This window comes from Panthera onca, chromosome B4 (assembly GCF_046562875.1).
Source record: "Panthera onca isolate mPanOnc1 chromosome B4, mPanOnc1 haplotype 2, whole genome shotgun sequence".
Classification (NCBI taxonomy): Eukaryota; Metazoa; Chordata; class Mammalia; order Carnivora; family Felidae; genus Panthera; species Panthera onca.
In genome coordinates this window covers 130,452,818-130,468,742 of record NC_138345.1, presented here as the reverse complement: position 1 = coordinate 130,468,742, position 15,925 = coordinate 130,452,818, and the positions used below count along the sequence as shown (strand labels likewise).

The window sequence follows — 15,925 nt, the reverse complement described above, 5'->3', positions numbered from 1 at the left end:
TTCTTCCTTCCTTCTTTCCTTCCTTCCTTTCTTCCTTTCTTCCTTCCTTCCTTCCTTCCTTCCTTCCTTTCTTCCTTCCTTCCTTCCCTCCCTTCCTTTCTTCCTTCCTTCCCTCCCTTCCTCTTTCTTCCTTCCTTTCTTCCTTCCTTCCTTTCTTCCTTTCTTCCTTCCTTCCTTCCTTTCTTTCTTCCTTTCTTCCTTCCTTCCCTCCCTTTATTCCTTCCTTCCTTTCTTCCTTCCTTCCCTCCCTTCTTCCTTTCTTTCTTTCTTTCTTCCTTTCTTCCTTCCTTCCCTCCCTCCCTTCCTTCCTTCGCTTCTTTCTTTCTTTCTTTCTTTCTTTCTTTCTTTCTTTCTTTCTTTCAAAGTAGGCAGTGCAGAGCCCAGCGTGGGGCTTGAACTCACAACCCTGAGATCAGGATCTGAGCTGAGATCAAGAGTCCGACACTTAACCAACCAAGCCACAGGAGGTCTGTTTTCTCCTCACAGCCTCATGAGCCTAGGCCTCCCCTCCTGGAGGTTCCCTGTTGCCACTGTGCAGCCTTCCTGGGCAAAGACAGGGTCATGGAGGGCCAGGGGACCAAGTCTGTCAGTGACCTACCCCAGGCCCTAGCCTGACGTTGAGGCAGGTGGGTGCTCAGTAAACGCTGAGGACACTGGGGTGTCACGCTGGGTCAGGCCGGATGCCTGCAGAGTCTGTGCGGAAGAGGGCTGGGACTGACCCCTCCCCCTCCGTGCTGTCGTCCTTGTCATGCTAGCTTTAGGTCCTTTAGTGGAGCCTCGAGTGACCAGAGAATCCAGCTAAGCCATGGCAGGTGCCCTGACCCACAGCAGCTGCCATAATAAATGTGTGCGAAGCGGCTAAGTTTGTGGTAATACTGTTATGCAGCCATAGAAAATTATGGGGCGCCTGGGGGGCTCAGTCGGTGGAGCCACTGACTTCGGCTCAGGTCATGATCTCACCGTTCGTGAGTTCGAGCCCTGCCTCAGGCTCAGAGCCTGGAGCCTGCTTCAGATTCTGTGTGTGTGTCTCTCTCTCAGCCCCTCCCCTGCCTGCGCTCTCTGTCTCTCCCTCTCTCAAAAATAACATTAAAAAAAAAAAAGAAAAGAAAATTAATACAGGCAGGAGAGCAAACCCAGGAGGCGAGGGAGGAGGCAAGAGGTCTGGACTGGGGGCAGGGAGAGATGTGGAGGTGGCTAAGGGCGCGCGAGTCTGGTGTACTTGGAAGGCCTTGCTGATGAGTGGCTTATGAGGTTAGCACCGGGCTACAGGCGACATCTCTCTGTGGCGGGCAATGCGCCAGGCATTTCCCGAAAACGACTTCGCTCAATCCTCACCCTTGCTCTCGGTGGTGAGCTGTCTCTGTTTCACACGCGAGGAAAGTTCAGCCAAAGAACTTGACCAAAGTCACGCTCTTTTTTTTTTTCTTTTTTTTAATATGTATTATTTATTTTTGAGAGAGAGACAGAGAGAGACAGAACGTGGGCAGGGGAGGGGCCGAGAGAGAGAGAGAGAGAGAGGGAGACACAGAATCCGAGGCAGGCTCCAGGCTCGGAGCTGTCAGCACAGAGCCCGACGCGGGGCTTGAACTCACGGAGATCGTGACCTGAGCTGAAGTCAGACGCTTAACCCACTGAGCCACCCAGGTGCCCCACATTCACGCCTTTAGTATTCAAGTCCCTTCTAAACTGTCAAACTCCTATACATCCCTCAGAGGCCAGCTCAGATGGCCCCTCCGAGAGTCCTGACTCCTTTCTCCAGACAACACTGATCGCTCTACTTAATCCGCTGTGGCTCCGAGAACTTTCTTTCCACCTGATGGCATCCGAGCCCTCCGTGTGTCACATGTGCGGGGCTCGGGAAACATTTTGAGTGGAGACAGAGCAAAGCTTGAAGGCCCCTCCTTCCCCTTCAGTACCGGCTTCCCCCGGGCCTCTGTTCCCCGGTGGGGGTGCAGGGGGGCGGGGGTGCGGGCCCTCTGAGGTAACAGAGCCCTATGTATAGCGGTCACCATGGCGACTCCAGGGAACAGTGGGGGAGGGGGGCGCTCTGGCACCCAGCCAGTGGTCTTCAGGAGTGGGTCTGCCCTGTGGATCTGCGCTCCTGAACTTCAGCTGACATGAGAGAGCGGAGAGGTGAGGCAGGGGCCTGTGAGGTGGGCCGGGGGTCTCTCGGGACCCAGGATTTCGCCATCCCTCTCTCTATTCAGGGCCGCTCGTGAGGGAAGAGTGCCTGGGCCCAACAGGACCTCCTTCCCCGTCCTCCTCGACTGACGTCTCTTGGGACCTTTCTTTCCAGATCAGAAACCGGCAGTGAGTCCACACTTCTGTTCCAGCCGGTCCAGGCTGCTATGGACTGGGGGTGTCGCTGGGGCAGATAGGACACTGCTGTGGGCACATGGGCGGGGGGAGGACTGGGATGGGGGGGTGGGGACGGGAGCAGACGGCTCACTCGAAGGAGGCAGAAGAGGTCGGGCTTGGGTTCGGTCCCACTTGGCTGAGGTCCTATTTCTTTTCTGAGCCTCAGTGTCTCCATCTGGGAAAGAGGGTGAGTTAATACTTTCTCTGAACACCTGCTTCCTTATGAAGACGGATTAATCTACTAAATGTAAGAATGCATAGCAGATGAGCTGTATTAGTTATCCCTTGCTGTGTAACAAATCACCCCAAAACTTAGTGGCTTAAGAACATTTTTTTTACAAACCTTTTTTTTTAACATTTATTTATTGTTGAGAGACAGAGAGGGACAGAGCACGAGCAGGGGAGGGACAGAGAGAGAGGGAGACACAGAATCCGAAGCAGGCTCCAGGCTCTGAGCCGTCAGCACAGAGCCCGATGCGGGGCTCGAACTCACGAGCTGTGAGATCATGACCTGATCATCATGAGCTGTGAGATCAGATGCTTAACGGACTGAGCCACCCAGGCGCCCCAAGAACATTTTTTTTTTTTAATCTCACAACTCCTTTGGGTCAGAAATGCAGATGCACTCCCATGGTGGCCATCTCTCAAGGTCATTCACGGTATATAATCAAAGTTCAACTAGAGGAGGACCCCTTTCCAGAGCTACTCATATGGTAGGGCTCCGTTGCTCACGGATTCTTGAACAGGCCTCCCTCAGATCCTTGCCAGGGGGGCCTCTCCTGAGGTTAGCTCACAACGTGGCTGCTGCTTCTGTCAGAGTGAGCGAGCCAAGAGCCTGACGGAGTGTGGACAAGACGGAGTCGCAATCTTCTACGTTCACTCTCCGAGTGGCATCCCATCCACTATTCTATTGGTTAGAAGCGGGTCAACAGGCCCAGCCCACGTGCCAGGGGAGGGATTATACAAGGGTCCCCCGGAGCCATGTGGGCTGCCTACCTCAGTGACCCTTCTAGACCCCAATAATATACATGCCTTCTTTTTATTTTTTTTAAACTTTTTTTTTTTTTTAGTGTTTATTTATTTTCAAGACAGAGAGAGACAGAGCATGAACGGGGGAGGAGCAGAGAGAAAGGGAGACCCAGAATCGGAAGCAGGCTCCAGGCTCCGAGCCATCAGCCCAGAGCCCGATGCGGGGCTCGAACTCACGGACCGCGAGATCGTGATCTGAGTTGAAGCCGGACGCTTAACCGACTGAGCCACCCAGGCGCCCCCATGCCTTCTTTTTAAAAAAATTTTTTTTTAATGTTTATTTATTTTTGAGACAGAGAGAGACAGAGTGCGAGTGGGGGAGGGGCAGAGACAGAGGGAGACCCAGAATCCGAAACAGGCTCCGGGCTCCGAGCTGTCCGCACAGAGCCCGACGCGTGGGCTCGAACCCACGAACCGCGAGGTCGTGACCTGAGCCGAAGTCGGACGCTTCACCGGCTGAGCCACCCAGGTGTCTTCTGAATTTTGGCATCTTTTGGCACCTGAAGAGGATGAGGTTTTGCAAAACCATCAAGTTCTGCCTCTTTTGTGTTTAACGGTGCTTCCTTCAGTGTTTCTTTCCCCTATGATACTTCGCTGCAAGCAGCAGCAAGAAACCGGGAGGCACCTTCCGAGCCTTTGCTTGGAAATCTCCCTTGCTACCTCTCCTGGTGCATCAGTCACATGTCCTGCTTCCCACCTAACTGTCAAGGACAGTGTCACTAAGTTTCCTTCGCTACCTAACGAGGACACGTCTTCCTCCAGTTTCGAAGAACGCGTTCCTCACATCCTTTCGTACATCCTCCAAGCCCAGGTTTCTACTCATTATCCGTTTAAGGCAATTGAGGCTTTTTCCATCCCGTTCCTCAAACTCTACCCACGCCCCAACCACCGCTTGGTTCCGAAGCCACTCCCACAGTTTTAGGTTATTTGTTACAGCAGCGGCCCATTCTCGGTACCGGAATCCATGCTGGCTATCTATTGCTGCGTGACAAATGACCACAAGGCGTAGTCACTTAAGACCATGTGCTTGACAAAAGTACAAATTTATTATCTCACAGCTTCTGGGGGTCTGGATCCTGAGTGTGGCCGGGCTGGGGCCTCTGGCTCAGGGTCTCCCACGAGCTATAATGAACGTGTCCGCTGGGCTGTGTTCTCATATGAAGGCTCAACCAGGGAAGGATTCACGGCCATGCTCATTCGGGTGAAGGGTCAGGTGGTTCTTTGAGGACCATTGGACCAAGGGTCTCCATTCCTCATGAGCTGTTGGCCTCTCCCTGGGGCAGCTCAAAACATGGCAGCTGTTTGCGGCAGAGCAAGGAAGCTGAGAAGAGCCAGAGAGAGAGTGTGAACGAGACAGAAAGCACTAGGGGCCCCTGGGTGGCCCAGTCTGTTGAGTGTCCGACTTTGGCTCAGGTCACGATCTCACGGTCTGTGAGTTTGAGCCCCACCTCGGGCTCTGTGCGGATGGCTCGGAGCCTGGAGCCTGCTTCGGATTCTGTGTCTCCCTCTGTCTCTGCCCCTCCCCCACTCATGCTCTCTCTCTCTCTCTCTCTCTCTCTCTCTGTCAAAAATAAATAAACATTAAAAAAATAAAAGACAGAAGGCATTAATCTAACACCTGCTCTCGGCTCTCCTGTGTTGGCCAAGCCGGTTCCCTTCGCTCACGCTTGAGCGACCGGCTGTTAAAATGGACACGTTGTAGGGAGGCAGATAGTCACCAGGATGGGGGGGCCTGGGGCAAGGCACCCCGCAACCAGGGGCCCGCTGGGGGCTCCCAGGGGAGCACAGGGTGCTGCAGATTGGGGAGAAGTGAAGGAAAAGGCAGCAAAAGGCAAGAGCAAGGCTCAGGGCCTCCAAGCTCTTTGAGAAACATTTTTGGGGCCCCGGCATTGGATGTGACTGGGCTTTCCAGAGAGGGCAGAGTGGGCAGGGGTCCAGGAGGCAGGCCAGGGGGGATGGGGGGCTCACTGAGTACCAGAGAGCACTGGAAACAGCATGGAGGGGCCCCTGGGTGGGGGCCGGACAGACGACCACGGGCCTTCGTGTTCAGCTCCAGCTCACCCGCCTCTGCAGAGACTGTGTGTCATCTGAGACGACCACATGTGACCACATGTCAACAGGACGAAGCTTGGAATTACTTGTCCCAGAACAAGAGTCCATGGACCTGAGCCGCCGAGCAGGTAGGACAGGCTGGCCTGGGATGAGCTCCGCTCGGGCACCCCAAGGGCAGCAGGGAACAGCCCCTTCTCCCCCTCCCTGGGTCTGGGTCTCTGTCTTGCTTGGGTCTGCAGACCCACGGTGGGGCCCTGACTCCCTCTGCATTCTGTTTGAAGACAGAAATCAAAGGCAGGGGGAGGAATATCGCTGGCGCCTCCCATCCACCCCTCTGCCGTGTCCTGTCTGCAGGGCTGGGGGGGGGGGTGCGGGGAAGCGTGCGCCCGAGGGCAGGGCTGAGGGACAACCCAGCAGGGGCCTGGCTGGGTGTCCAGAAAGTACATGTAAGTCCTAAGCGAGCCCCGTTCAGGGAGTGGTGTGGCCCAAGGAGGCGAGAAGGGAGTATCCAGGCATGGTGAACAGTGTGGGCAAAAGTCTAGAAGTCAGAGGGCTGGTGCTTTGGTGGAACCTAGAGAAGTCGATATGGCTGGAGAGGCAGAGTGGGGGCCTGACCCCTGCATTGGGGGCTCTGCCCTCAGGACAAGAGGAGGGCTTTCAATGCAGGCGTGACTGGGTCGGGTCAGCTCTGAGAGGGGCCCCATGGTGAGTGGCCTTCCAGTGAGATCGGGGAGGACCCACCTGCTGGAAGCTGTCTCCAAAAATCCAAGGACCCCGGCCTTGCTCAGTCTGGCTCGGATTCCAGCCTCTCCCAGCGAGGTTCTGATGCAGGCGCTGGGAGGGCCCTGGAATCCGCAGATGTGTAAGGAGCGGGGGCGTGATTCTATCGAGGGCCAAGCTGGGGAAACGAACCATTTGACCCTTACTCTGCCCATTTTACAGCTGAAGGGATGGAAGGCTGGTAGAGTTGCAGTGAGGTTCCTGAAATGCCAGCGACATTCATTCATTCATTCATTCATTCATTCCTTTGTTCATTTGTTCATTCATTCGTTCATTCATTCATTCCACAAATATGTAGCTCCAAGAGGACAGGGGTTGGCCCTTTAGTTCACTGCTGTGTCCCCAGCGCCTGACCTAGCACCTGACGCGGTCCGTGCTCCCTCGGTGGATGGTTAGTGAATACGGGCTCTCTGAACCAGGGTCCGGCGAGTGAAGCTCTTGTCACCCCAAAGGGCTGGCAGAGGGTGGGCGGGCAGTTCCGCTGTAACTTGCGGATAGATGAGGCAGTCAGGGGCTCATCCTGGGAGAAACAGGGAGCCCTGCCCCTTGAGTCCTGAGCTCAGCCTCCTGTGCTCAGCCCCAGGCCCCCCACGGGCAGGAGGAGGGACCGTGGTTGATGAGGTGGGCGCTGAGCGCACCCCATACTCTGCCTCCGCTCTGTTGAGAAGGGTGCCCGTCCCCATCCTCGGCCGTCCCCAGAGGCGCGCCCATTTGTTCGCTGGGGCGGAAGCAGGACTAGATGGAGGGAAGGCCATCTGGTCCGGCCTCAGGAACAGGTTCTCCCTCTGCCTTTTGTGTGGATGACAAAGGAGCAAGAATGGAAGGGCATCTGATTTCACCGGTGGGGGGCAGGAAGGAAGGCAAGCTTTTTCTAAAGGCGCTGCGGCAACCCCCCCCCCCCCCCGCCCTGGCCCCGGGGAAGGGTCTACAGCTCCTCATGGTGGGGGCGAGAGGGGCTTACACAGAGCACCACCACCCCTTGGTGACGGCGCTCCGCGAGAGTGAAATGAAACCCCCAGTGATCGGGGGTCAAAACCCGCTGCTGTCCAGCGGCCTTCTCTGGAAAAGAAGCCTGGAACATTCTGAATGCCCACCCGCGGGGCAGCTGCGAAGTCCTGCCCAGTTAGGTCTGTGTCTGCCGCCGTAAGTCAATCCCCGAGGCACAGTGGTGCGTTTTTTACCAGCAAGTTAACAAAGCAACAGGTAGAATCCGATCTCCTTTGTAAACAAAAGCGAAGCAAAACTGTGTATCCTTCAGGAGGGCTGGAGGAGCCGTGTAGAATGCTTTGGAGGGAAGCTCCCCAAATGCATTTGCAGCCTTAACCTGGGATTGAAGACTGGGGAGCAGGGGTGAGGCTGAGGCTGTGTGGAGAAAGGGAAAAGCCCAGGGTGGTGAGACGTGTGTGCAGCCTTCGGCCAGGCCAGCCTGGGGTGGGTGTCAGGGAGGATTCTTGGTGAGACAGCATTTGAAGGAACCGAAGGGTAGGGTTTTGACTCCGGGAGAAGGAAGGGCAGGCCTTCCAGGTGGCGGAACCAGCCTGAGGGGGGGCGCCCACCGAGCTGGGTGGTGGGGTATTACAAGGTGGGGGTGGGGCAGGGGCTGCCGTTTGGTGGGAGCCAGGGGTGGGTGAAGAGAATGCGGGCCGGCGGGCTGGGACTAGAAGTCCGGGCCAGAATGTGCGGCTGCTGGTGGGAGAGCCTGAAATGGCTGGGGTGATGCCACCTGCAGAGTGAAAACAGCAGAAGGAAGTGGGGGTTGGGGGGGCAGCTCTGAATGGGGAGCAAGGACCTGGCCCCTCCAGCTCCATGACTGGGCCAAGCCAAGGAAGCCCTCTGCCAACTTCCTTCTGCCAAGCTGCTGGCTTTCTTCACTGGATCGCTGTGGGGTTCAAAGCCGGGAAGAGAACTAATCAAACGGAGCTAGGTTCACCAAAGCACAGAGAGGTCAAGGTCACACGCGGCCAGGCCTCAGGGCTGCAGCTCCTGTTGTCAAAACCAGTGTGGGTTGATCCTGTACCGTGGGAGGCCTGGCCAACGGAGCCACCGTCTTCCTCGGTCTCTCCTGATTTCTCACCTGTGCTTCCGCTGGCTGCTGTGACCGCTCTCTGTCCCCGTCCCTTTGACCGTCCCTTTGATGCGGGCTGGCTAGGTCCGAGGACCCGGAGAGGTCCCGCCGGACCAGCCAAGAGGGCCCTTGGCTCTGCACGGGATGGAAATGAAACGCAAGCTGAGAGGAAGTGAGAGCAGAGTTTGTTGAAGATGCAGAGAGAGATGCAGAGGCAGACAGAATGTCCGGGAGGCTCAGGAGGCTCGGAAAGGAGAGGAAAGGGAGCGTCGTTGCCCCATCGCCGTCTCCCTCCCTGTCCCCCACTCTGCGTTTATCTGTCTCCTTCCCTCCCTCCCCTCCCTCTCTCCCCCTGTTCAGGTACCACCACTTTGACCAGGGCCCATCTGAACAACGAGGGAGGCCAGCAGGACACGGACCCCTGGAGAACTGCCTGCAGCCCTGTGGGCACCTCCAAGTTCAAGTACCAGGCCCCAGTCTCCCCACAGCAGAGCCTGTACCGGGGAGGCAGCCCCCTAAGGCAGATCCACTTGGAGGAGATCCGACCTCCACCCCCAACGGCCATCAGTAGGGACTCTCTGTCCTCGGGGTTGGACCCACAGTGTGGGTCTCCGAGGAAGGCAGATTACAGACCCTCCTCGAGGGAGAGCAGGGCTTCTATCCCAGAGGGGGCTCCGCTGTGCCAGGGACTGAAGGAAGGTCCCAACGCGGGAGCCCAGGACCAGGAGAGCAGCGTCATTCCTGACAACATTCATCACAAGTTTGGGAGCAACATGGTGGACGAGCTTGTCTCTGAGGAGCAGGTATCAGAGCGGGCACAGGAGGCTGAGGGCGGCAGGTGGGTTCAGCATGGAGACTTAGGGGGACCCCCAAGGAGCCTGCCCTCAAGTACAGAGTCTCTACGATAGTACCATTAACGAGTGCTGGCTGTGCACTTGCCTGTTCTGGCCCTTGCGGACTTTTCAGCGTTAAGTCTGGTGTTCGGATTAGAGGCTTTTAACTGGGACCAGTCTCCTGAAGGAGACCGCGTGGAGTGGATGGAGAGCACTGGCTGGGACTCAGAAGATTTGGGCTTGAGCCCTGGCTCCGTCCCTGAATGCTGGGTGACTTTGGACAAGTTACTTCCCCTCTCGGGGCTCCGGTCTCTACATCTGTAAAGGGAGGCAGCTGGACGACATCGGGCTGGCAAACACGTGACACGCCTACCACACCGTTCCTATCCTGCACACGGCAGACATCGCTAGTCGATGCCGGCACTGTTCCCCACCTGATAGGTCATTCAGTGGAGTCCCTATTGATCAACTGAAAAGTTGACATAAAACTGCTCTTTCTGGTCAAACGCTAAGAGCTCTCCTGGTCTGGCGTTTTGAGAGATATTTTCTTTTCTTTTTTTAACGTTTATTTTTGAGACAGAAAGAGAGAGAGACGGAGCATGAACGGGGGAGGGTCAGAGAGAGAGGGAGACACAGAATCCGAAGCAGGCTCCAGGCTCCCAGCTGTCAGCACAGAGCCCGCCACGGGGCTCGAACTCACGGACCGTGAGATCATGACCTGAGCCGAAGTCGGACGCTTCGCCGACTGAACCACCCAGGCGTCCCTTGAGAGATATTTTTCAAAGCCATCATCTCGACCCTCACATGGTGCGAGTTATGGCTTCTTTTTTGAACAGATGGTACAAGAGAAGTTCAGAGAGGTGCCGTGAGCCACTTGGGGTCACAATGAGCAAGAGGAGTTACAAGGATCACAAAGGCTGTGGGCCGGGCCCCCCTCTGCTTTGTCATCATAAGGTGTGGTACCCACACCCACCTGCTAGTCTGGGAAGTCACAATCCCAAGCGTCTTGAGGACCTTGCCCCAACCTGAGGTTGGCTCTATGATCACTACTTGTCACTGCCCCTCTCGGCCTCAGAAACGTGTCATTTCGCCCTTTGGTCATCATTGTCCTGGGCCTGAATAGGGACCTGGCTTTTCTGTCTAGCTTTGACACAACACAGATGTCACTGAGCCAGCAAATATCAGAGCTGGAAGCTACTTCAATGACCATCCAGTTTGGCCCCCACCCCCATTTTTTACAAGCAGGGAAACTGAGGCCCAGAGAGGGGCAGAGACTCGCCCGATGTCAGCAGCTGGGTTATGGCAGAACTGGGACTCCCACCCTGGTTTCCTGGTTCCTCAGCCAGTCTGAGCCTCGGTTCCGTGCTACAGGAGGGGGCTGGCCCTGATGAAATCTAAGGGGCCACCCAGAGCTGACCTGGGTGATGCCTCGGTTCTGGGGGCTCTGTGGTTCGCCAGCTGTGACAGCAGGGCGAGTCCTGCCCCGAGGCTCGAGTTCCTCATGTATAAAAGGGCAGGAAGAATATTACCTTATGAAGACCTCTCCTGATGGTGTATACATTAGGTGCTCAAAACAAGGAAGAGGCTCTATGATCATTACCGTCTCCGATGCCCCTGTGGCACGTGGGGACGTGTGAGTGGTGGAGGGCCTTCAGGTCTCCCAGTCCCTGGCCCCGGGCCTGGTTGAAGGCTGCAGGGTAGGGGTGGGGTAGGAGGTGGCGAGGGCAGGGTGAGAGGGAGGAGGAGTTGGAGGGGAGCTAGGGGGCTGACCCTGCTTCCCTGGTCTCTTCCTCACTCGCCGCGCAGGCTCAAAGGGCCATCGGTGAAGGCTCTGAGGGCCAGAAGAGGGCCACCTCGTGGCCCAGCAGGACCCAGAGTCCCATGGGAATCAACGCCATCTTCTCAGACTACTATGATCTGGGCTACAACATGCGGTCCAACTTGTTTCAAGGTCAGGCCAAAGGGCAAGGGTGGAGGTTGCCAGGCATAGTGGCAGGGGTATTCACCTTTGGGGTACTCACCCCTTCCCGGACCCCTATGGGGTCTGAGACCTAGGACTCATTCCCAGGGACACTCATTTCACAGCCACCAAGGGCCCTCTCTGGACCAGGCCCTGTGCCACGTGCTGGGAATGTCCAGGCTCCAGGCACATCTGTCCTCCCCACGCAGACGACCCATCCCAGTTGGCAAACAGTCCCTCACTCCCTCCGACGCCTCCCGTGTCCTAATCTGGTCACAGTGCCGACAGTATCGGGCTTCCTAGGTTCAAAGCTCAGCTCTGCCACTCCCTGGGTGTGGCCTCAGGCAAGATCCTTCACCTCTCTCGGCCTCGGTCACCTCCTTGGCACCGTGGGGATAATAATGATGCTGTGGCCCTCAGTGGGTCAGTGACGGGATTCTGAAGTGCCGCGTGAAGCCGCTTGGCCTGGGGCTCCAAGTGAGTAGCTGGCGGGCCATTAGTTTTCCTTCCCAGCACGGGTGGTGGCAGCACCAGGGGGACAGGGCCGGTTGGAGATCCGGACATCTTACAGGGCTGCTAAGGGACAGCCACAGTCATGTCTGTTTGGGGGCAAGAACTGTTAGCTCATTTCACAGGTACATCGGAAAGTTTGCCCAAGACCTCTCAGTAACAGGAGGTAGATCAGAGCTCACACCCACGGTTTTCTTCTGCCTCCAAAGCCCCAGTCTTTCAGGTCCCCTCCCCACCGGGACCCTGTTCCCAAGGGCTAACGGATTGCTCAGACGAGGGTCCGCTCCGCGGCCATCGTGCAGGGGGCTTCTCTCTGCCCCCACGTTCGAGTTTGGCCTCACTGCCACATATGACCTCTGTCTGGCCCTCTTCTTTCCTCCCTCTGTTACGCTAGGCCCTCTCCAGCGTCCCCAGGGCCTGGCAGACCTCCTCACTTGGCTCTGATCCCCGTCACCCAAGGAACCAGACAGCCACTGGAAGCCTTCCTGGCTTTTTCTTTGAGCCTGGAGGAGGGGTGGTGCTGGGGGAGGGAGAGAGAATACAGCTCAGCTTGTCCTCTGCTCCAGATCTCAGGGTCCCTGCCTTCCATTCGTCTCTGTAACAATAATCACCCATTGGCACACACACCCTTGTGGGGTAATGTCCACACAAAGGGAAAAGAATAGTATCAAAAGCCTCCGGGCGCCCATCACCAGCCAGAGAGACACAGCCTTGGCAGGGCTTGTGCTGGAGCCGCTCCCACCAGCTTGCACCAGCTCACAAGAGTCCCTTGTTAAATTTCCCTTAACTGATTGGCATCGCAGTGCTATTTTACTAGTATCTGTACTCTGGAAATTGGCAAGGGCCGTCCGCTTGGGCTTCACCTTCAGCACCAACTCCCGGTGAGCTTTGCCCGTGTGTCCCTTTCGTTTCCACTCACTCTGTCTGCCTTACGCTAGCTGTTTCAGGTTGTGGTTGAACAAGAGCGAGGGAGAGGAGGGGGCGCCCGGCTGGCTCGTTCAGTTAAGCGCCTGGCTCTTGATTTCAGCTCAGGTCATGATCTCACGGTTCGTGGGTTCGAGCCCCGCATCGAGCTCTGTGCCGACCGTGAGGAGCCTGCTTGGGATTCTCTCTCTCTGTCCCTCCACCACTCATGCTTTCTCTCTCAAAATAAATAAATAAACTTGAGAGAGAGAGAGAGAGAGAGAGAGAGAGAGAGAGGACGTCAGAAAGGCAAAGAGCTGGGTGGGGAAAGCCGCCAGAAAGTCTTTCCTCTTGAGGGGTTGGGAAGCCAGGGGAGGGTCTCAAGCAGGAGAACGGCATGTTTTTGACTTAGGTTGAAGGACCATTCTAGCTGCCGTTGAGAACTGTGGCAGGGTTGCTGGGGCAGAAACAGGGAGACCGGTGAGGAATTGACTATAAAGGTCCAGGTGGGGCAGATGATGGTGGCTTGGTCTAGGGAGCAGGGCTGGGACCCTGCACAACTCGGGAGGCACCATTGTGCAATATGGCGGCCCAGGGAGGCCAGGCTGAACGTGGCCTGATGTACTAGGTGCCTGGGTATCTGTGCAAGCTAGAGCATGCGGAATATGTCAATAAATGGATTTGGGGTGTAGGAGGGAGGAATGAAGGTGGATTCCAAGGTTTTTGATCTGAAAAGCTGGGAGGATGGAATTACTATTTCCTGAGAGATAGAGTTCCAGAAAGACTGGGTTGAAGACATCCTACCCCGTGTGAGTCTTAAAGAAAATCTCTTACAGAGTCTTCTAAAATATTTAGTTTTGCTTTTCACACTTGGGTCCCTAATCCCCCTGGAGTTGATTTCTGTTGTCAGTGAGAAGTAGGGATTCCTGTTTAATTCTTCCTTTATGTGGATTACCAACTCTCCCAATACCTTTTACTGAATAGTCCCGCCTTTCCCCCCCAGTGACCCACAGTGGTTCCACTGGTGTCCACCGAGCTTCCACATGTGCAGGGGTCAGTTTCCAGGCCCTCCGTCCTGCCCACTGTCCAATGTTATGCTTTTAATGACCAAGTATGAGAGGTAGTCCGGTATCTGGTTGGGCAGGTATCAGCCCCCGTCTCCATCACGACTACCAGCATTAAAGCCTTGGCTAGTCTAGGTCCTTGATTCCTCCACAGAGATTTTAGAAGCAGCTTGTCTATTTCTACAAAAAACAAACGAAACAAAAGCCCTTTTGAGATCTTAGCTGGAAGTATGTCGAATCTATAGCCTCAAATTAGGGGCAACCATCTGCTTTATGATAAGGTTCCCCTTCTCTGTGCTGCATTCTAGTTAATTTCCTTGTCTATATCTTCCCGCTGGCCATTTTTTCTTAGCTGCATTTAATCTACTATTTTCCCTGTCCCCTGAATGTGCCTTTAAACATTCAGATGTCGGGGCGCCTGGGTGGCGCAGTCGGTTAAGCGTCCGACTTCAGCCAGGTCACGATCTCGCGGTCCGTGAGTTCGAGCCCCGCTTCAGGCTCTGGGCTGATGGCTCGGAGCCTGGAGCCTGTTTCCGATTCTGTGTCTCCCTCTCTCTCTGACCCTCCCCCGTTCATGCTCTGTCTCTCTCTGTCCCAAAAATAAATAAAAAACGTTGAAAAAAAAAATTTAAACATTCAGATGCTAATTTTCAAACTTAGAAGAAGAGAGAACAATGAAATGGCTACATGTCGCACTCAGAACCCAGCTTTGACAATTCTTAACACGTGGCCAATCTTGTTCCATTGTTTCTCCCACCCACCCATCGGCCTGCCCTGCGTTATTTCAAAGCTAATCCCAGACCTCTTGTCATCCACTGAACTTAATTTTCAATTACTATATGTTTCATTTTCTGAGGTCCCATTTGCTTCTTTTCCTAATCTATTCTTTCTGGGTAGTTTCTTATTCTTTGCTTATTCTTTTTGTCTCTTGTGACTTGAAACATTAAATTCATTTGTTGCCCATTCTGTGACCGATCATTTGAATCCTTGCTATCTTTGGGGATTTGGTCCTCTGTTTGGTGTTTCTGCTGACTTTTGATCATGGTAACTTATTTCTTTTGTGTGTGTGTGTGGTTTAACTGTACGCATAGAAATACATTTTCTGAAAAATGGACATATTGATTGCCCCATGCCAGATGCTCCAATGAATCTCCAGTAATGTGATCTTCCCAATCTTGCAAGAAAATGTTATTCCTTTGGATAGAGGAAGAGGCCAAAGCTCTGAGAGGTTAAACACTGGCCTGAAGTCACACTCCATGAATGGCAGAGCTGGTGTTTGAACCCAGGCCCACCTCCTCACACCCCTACCTTCCACAGTCCACCATCCATTGGGGAAACTGACATCCAGGTATGAAACCCTGAGTGCCTGACCTTCGTTGACTTGAGGCTTCTGGGGATTTCTTTATGGGGTTCCACAGGGGCCTCTGAGGAGACGACGAGCCTTATGAAGGCCTCCTACACCCCAGAGGTGATTGAGAAATCAGTGAGGGACATAGATCACTGGCATGGCAGGAAGACGGATGATCTGGGTATGTTCAGGGCTGCGGTGAGGGAGGCGGGTGCTCCCCTACCTGGGCAGGGTGTGTTGGCCCCAAGGTTGGGAGAGAAGCCACAGCAACAGGTAGAGCTCTGGGGCGGGCCTGGAAGAGGCATGGATCACCGCTGGGGCCCCGGGGCACTCCAGAGATCCTCTGGATGATCTGAGCTGGCTCCTTCCCTGCTCTCTGCAGGCCGGTGGCACCAGAAAAATGCTATGAATATGAACTTACAGAAAGCACTGGATGAGAAATACGGAGAGAAGGGCAAAAGCAGAAACTCAAAGTACTAGATACGACCGAGAAGAGGTGCCTTCCACTCCAAGAAATGGCAAAGAATAAAGAAAGGCACCCGTCTGAATGTTCTCTTTGTGGTGCCTCCCTTTCATGTTGGGGTGGGGGCTGATGTGAGGTGCTGGAGAGGCCATCTGAGGGAGGAGAGAAGCCCGGAGGGCCCAAACTCACCCCAGACCTTCCCCTTAGACACGCACCCCTTCCCTCATAATTCCCGGGCAGGATGTGGGAGCCGAGCGGTAGGCACCCATACCCTGTGGGAAGGGCCTCACAGTGGTCCCTGCGGGAACTGAACCTTGGATGCCTTCCCTAGCTGAACCCCAATTACTTCCAGACACCCATTCCTCCCCCAGGAGCCCCTGGACTTGAGAAGAATCAAACATGCCCCTCCTTCAAGGCAGGGGTGGGTTTGATTGGTCTCAGAGTAAGTTTTACCCCTCCCCCTACACACACAAACTGATTGGTTCAGAAATGGGCGTATGACTCAGTTTGGGCCAATGAGAAGCAAGGAGAGGTGGGAGCTCGCGGAGCCCTCTGGGAAA

The 15,925-nt window shown here is 55.2% G+C and overlaps 1 protein-coding gene across 3 annotated transcripts; it reads left to right on the top strand.

The window, feature by feature from the left end:
- The first annotated feature begins 2,119 nt into the window (after positions 1-2,119).
- CIMIP4 (ciliary microtubule inner protein 4) lies at positions 2,120-15,454 on the top strand. 3 transcript variants are annotated; one of them, XM_060656438.3, is made up of 7 exons: positions 2,120-2,133; positions 2,208-2,310; positions 5,508-5,567; positions 8,645-9,087; positions 10,924-11,068; positions 14,973-15,083; positions 15,285-15,454. In XM_060656438.3, exons 3-7 carry the CDS (start codon positions 5,546-5,548, stop codon positions 15,380-15,382), a joined length of 819 nt encoding a protein of 272 aa, XP_060512421.3. In that variant the 5' UTR covers positions 2,120-2,133; positions 2,208-2,310; positions 5,508-5,545; the 3' UTR covers positions 15,383-15,454. The 3 variants fall into 3 exon arrangements, with proteins under 3 accessions (XP_060512421.3, XP_060512424.3, XP_060512423.3); XM_060656441.3 differs by lacking the exon at positions 15,285-15,454 and adding an exon at positions 11,381-11,554 and having other exon boundaries at positions 14,973-15,072; XM_060656440.3 differs by lacking the exons at positions 14,973-15,083; positions 15,285-15,454 and adding exons at positions 11,381-11,554; positions 14,691-14,963.
- Positions 15,455-15,925: the final 471 nt, after the last annotated feature.